Source organism: Sinocyclocheilus anshuiensis, unplaced genomic scaffold (genome assembly GCF_001515605.1).
Source record: "Sinocyclocheilus anshuiensis isolate Anshui unplaced genomic scaffold, SAMN03320099.WGS_v1.1 scaffold710, whole genome shotgun sequence".
NCBI classification, from domain to species: Eukaryota; Metazoa; Chordata; class Actinopteri; order Cypriniformes; family Cyprinidae; genus Sinocyclocheilus; species Sinocyclocheilus anshuiensis.
The window spans coordinates 300,567-305,430 of NW_015544201.1; the positions used below are offsets into that span (position 1 = coordinate 300,567).

The following is a 4,864-nucleotide window of genomic DNA, read 5'->3' on the forward strand; positions in this document are numbered from 1 at the left end:
GGCACAAACACTACGGGAAGTACAACGATGTTTGGGGGAAACATTGAAACGACAACGTGCACACAGACTCACAGTGAACATGGGTCCTCCTCTGTGAGGTCAGACAGGTAGACATTGGCAAAGTGAATGAACAGCATCCCTATGGCCTGTTTGGAGGTGTCCAGAAACCTGAGAGAGGTGAAGGGGAGGAGGGGGCGGTGAGAGGGAGGAGACCTGGTTAGAACTCACCGTTAAGTCACAAGGGGAACGGGGCTACAGAGGACCACTAGACAGATCTCAGGTCAGTGGAGTGCTGCATTGACCGTACATGTGTTTAAAGGGTTAGTTCACCCAAAAATTAAAATTCTGTCATTAATTACTCACCCTCATGTCGTTTCAAAGACAGATTTTCATTTTTGGGTGAACTAACCCTTTAAGAATTTAGTGTTTGCTAATGACACAAAATAGCGCTTTACCAGATTCTCCAGGGTCTCCGTTCGTGCTTGGGCTCCCTGAAGCGTTTCACTGTGGAGAGGAAACAGAAGCTTTCACATTGGTAGCAGGAAAAAGGGGGTGATCAATAATGTCTGCCACATGGGGGTAGTGCTGATGCAAAAACTCTTTCCTTGCTCTATCAGATATAGTGCTATGAAAACACAGAGGTCAATAAATGATACATGAGATTAACATTTCAAAAGAGGAAGAGCTGAATGAGGAACTGCTTCATCATGGGTGTAAAGAGTTTTCTGCAAAACCAAACTTGTAAAAACACAATGCGTAATTTAATTTAATTTCTCAAATAAATACTAATAAAATATTGCACCAAACTACTTAAGGTTTTCTTTTTTAAATTCTTTTAATATGGCAGTTTATTAAATTTTTATATAATATATTTTTTACTTTATATCTCTCCAAAATATCAAAATAAATTATTATTAGTCAATGAAATGAGATCCAATGTTTTTAATCATGATATCATTCCTCCGTGTTGTTATTGTAACAGTTGTGGTTTGGACTCTATTTAATGATTTTTTAAAACTTTATAGTCATCATTCTTGGTAGTGCTGTTTCGTTCCACTTTTGGTTCATAAACATAATATTGAACATTTATCGAACTCTTTTTATCGCTTTATCAAGGAAAATTATATCACGATTATTATCATTATCATTTTATCGCCCAGCCCTACTTTATAGTCATCGTTCTTGGTATGAACATCCCTTTAGTCTTTCCGACACGGTCTTTTTCTTGTCAGTGAGACATGCTAGATACAAGGTCACCGTGATTTTGCCAAGTAAGACATGTTCCTGGATCAACATCTTTTGTTGATCCTGGATCAACATTCAGATTTGTTACGTGACAGCATTAATTAAAGTTTCTTAAGGGTGAAGATCATGTTATCTGCATCTCCAGCGCTCCATCAAGCCACTCCCATAATACCTGTCATCACTCAAATTAATGCACGACTCTACATTATCTGTATAGCATGTGTGTAAGACTCGAATACAATTATGAAGTAATAATTTTATGACGAATAGATCTCTCAGTGAGTAAAACTGGCTGTGTCTATAGTATTAAAGACTACACAACATTATTATATTATCTTTAAATACATTTTTGTTTACATGAAATAAGCCTGCTCCCGATCAGGTTTAAGCTTACGGACCTGTTGCTATGACAGCTTCGAAGAACCAAACAATCCAAGATCATGCCAAATCGTCAACAATCAAATCCAGCTAACTGAGTTAGCGACGTACGAAGAACGGGCCCCAGGGGTCTGTAAATGACCTACACAACTTAAGATCTGTGGCCAAGCAAAAACCATGTGCTCACACACAGTCTTTATTTAAAGTACTCTGTAAGGTTGACAGTGGTGAGCATGCAGGTTCAGCATTGCACTGCATGATTCACTAACAAGCCTTGACCTGCCTACTTCTAAGACCAAACCCTTAAATCTTGAGTCAACCTGAACTGATCAAGTCCCTTCAATGTTGCTATAAAATAGAAGTACAGACAGATCTTTTCTTCCGTATTATGATGAGTGTAACAGATTATCGGAAAAAAGTGTAGGGCGACAACTTGGTCCAATGCATCGTTGTTAATCAGATTCTGAGATGTTGCCGTTTTGCTCAAAAGCGGAGGCAGGTGAATGCAAGTTGGAGGGGGTGAGTTTAAGTGGACTAAATGATTAGACAAGTCCTGAATATATCACCAAAGAGAAGTCTGTCGTTCTCACCGGAAGGTATAGTTATGACATTTTGATTAAATATTAGGAGGTCAAGATTTTTTTATAATAAAAAAAAAAACGGAGCAATTCTTCACAATACGATCTACAACATATATTTAGAAAACAGATAGGGTGACTTTTTATTTCATGCAGACTTTGAAGGAATAGCTCATTCAAAAATTTGCCTAAAATGTACTCCCTCTCAGGCCATCCAAGATGTAGCCGAGTTTGTTTCCTCATTGGAACATATTTGAGGAAATTTAGCATCGACACTGGACCTTGCTTCCCAATGGATCCTCTGCTGTGAATGGGTGCTGTCAGAACGAGAGTCCAAATAGCTGAAAACACCATCACAATATTGTCTTAATGATGAATTTGTTTATTATAAACATGCAGCTTTTCGCTCACAAGATGTTAATTGATGGACTGGAGTCGTGTGGATTACTTAGTGATGTTTTTATCAACTGTTTGGAGTGGACTCTCATTCTGATGGCACCCATTCACTGCAGAGGATCCACTGGTTAGCAAGTAATGCTAAATTATTCCAAATCTGTTCTGATCAAGAAACAAACTCATCTACTTCTTGGATGGCCTGAGGGCGAGTACATTTTCAGCAATTTTTCACTTTTTGGATCAACTACTCCTTTAATGAAGACAGCTGCCCTGCCTATACTTACACATAAGGGTACTGAAGGCCACCACTCCCAGCAGGCCCTGCAGGAAGATGCCAAAGGAGTCCATGAAGTCCCCGCTGGAGCAGCCCTGGGCATCAGGATCAGTGGGAGAGGAGTTGGAGGATGCAGACGGCAGCTGACCTCGCGACAGCACACTGACCCCAACACCCGCCATTGCGCAACACTTAAAGGTATTTAAATATCTCGAGTATTTAGAAAAGCCACAAAATATCAGTCTCGAGCAGTGGAAATGATCGACAAGACGGCGACACAGCTATGGTACATAATGAAGGCTCTCCTATGAGCCTCCAGTCACGGTTACTGAAGCGCAGACTTATCGTGTTTCATACTGGACCTCGATGCAGCCATCCAGTTGTGAGCTACCTAATATCTGTCAGCAGGTTGTGCTGTATAAACATCTCCTTCAGCATCGAGTAAACATGCTACAGACTGAGATGTGTAACGGTAACGTTAGCTGGCGGCTGATGCTGTCGATACTACAACACCATACAGTCTATGTACAACACGCACGCTGTCATGGAGACATTTATCAGCTATATTATTATAGAGCGCGTGCGGTTAGCCGCTAGAATTCAAAAACTGGTGGTTAAATTAAAGCAGTTAAACTTTTACAGTTAAATTAAGTCAAGAAGTATGGCGTTTAAAACTTCACTTCCCTTTAGAACTCGTTTAGAAAGGCAAATAATAGGCAGGTAACGTAGTTCTGGTGTTTTTTAGCGAGAGTCCGGTCTGGCGCTTCCTGCTAGCAAACCAGCTGAGGAAAAAAACTGCCACCGCTGCTTTCAGGAGAAGAGTTGATTCTAAATCTGCGCAGATTCAGGAAGGTCTGCGTCCAAACTAGTCACATACGTATCTGGTAAAGACACATATTATCCGTAAAGGCAGGACACTTTCTTTTCCCATGTATTCAGGTGCCGTTTACACTCATTACGCGACGACCTACTGCGTCATCACTGTCACGTCGTACTAAAGCATGATGGGATATGTAGTTCTAAGAGATCCCTTGTAGCAGCAGGTGCAATTCATGAAATTCTAATAAATCTTAAGGTGCGTCCCAATTCGTGTACTGTGCTGTTTTGTAGTATAAATAGTAGAACTAGTGTGTTCACACTGAAAAGTCCAAAAAGAAAAAGTGCACTTTAAATACCCAGATGATGCACTTAAATAACAAAAAAAAACAAAAAACAAAAACGAAGTGTGGATTGTTGGACACTTCATGCACTCAACTGATGCATCTTTAATTATGTAGCGGAGGAGGAGGGGCTATCAGACTCTAATTATGAATGACAAAATAACCTTATATTATTCATACTCTACACGGCTGAGTACGTAGTGCATAAGTACCTAGTATATACTATGTATGTAGTGCATAAGTACCTAGTGTGTAAGTGCATAGTGTATAGTGCGTCATTTGGGACGTAGCTTTATAACTGGCTTACTGAATGGCGAAACTTATGTATTTGCATTGTGAAATGCATTTATTTAGCATATTTAATCAATGTTTATTCCCATGATGAATCAAGCTGAATGCCATTGGTCACACTTGTGAGTTGGAATCAAAATGGACCAGTTGCTTGAAAAGATTGAATAGAAAGTTGCAAACAATAAATTAGCATAATCAAATTTACACTACTGTTCAAAAGAAATTGCTGCTTTTATTTAGCATGAATGCATTAAATTGATCAAAATCAGTAAATACATATTATATTTATATTTCAAATATAATATAATATATATTTCAAACTTCCTGTTAATCAAAGAATCCTGAAAACTAATAACTAAGTAATAAGAAGAAAGGTTTCCTGAACATCAAATATTATATTAGAATGATTTTTGAAGAATCATGTGACACTGAACACTGAAAGCCAAGTGTGGTGACCCATACTAGCAATTTGTGCTCTGCATTTAACCCATCCAAGTGCGCACACACAGCAGTGAACACACACCCGGAGCAGTGGGCAGCCA

The 4,864-nt window shown here is 39.2% G+C and overlaps 1 protein-coding gene across 2 annotated transcripts in view; it reads right to left on the minus strand.

Annotated features, from left to right (window-relative positions):
- LOC107696834 (store-operated calcium entry regulator STIMATE-like) overlaps positions 1 to 3,840 on the minus strand; it is a 20,543-nt gene extending 16,703 nt beyond the window's left edge. For both annotated transcript variants that reach the window (XM_016497341.1, XM_016497340.1), the window contains exons 1-3: positions 2,882 to 3,840; positions 456 to 504; positions 73 to 168 (exon numbers count right to left, since the gene is read on the minus strand). In XM_016497341.1, the coding sequence (XP_016352827.1) occupies positions 73 to 168; positions 456 to 504; positions 2,882 to 3,053 (317 nt within the window). In that variant the 5' untranslated portion in view covers positions 3,054 to 3,840. The remainder of the gene's footprint in view (positions 1 to 72; positions 169 to 455; positions 505 to 2,881) is intronic.
- Positions 3,841 to 4,864: the final 1,024 nt, after the last annotated feature.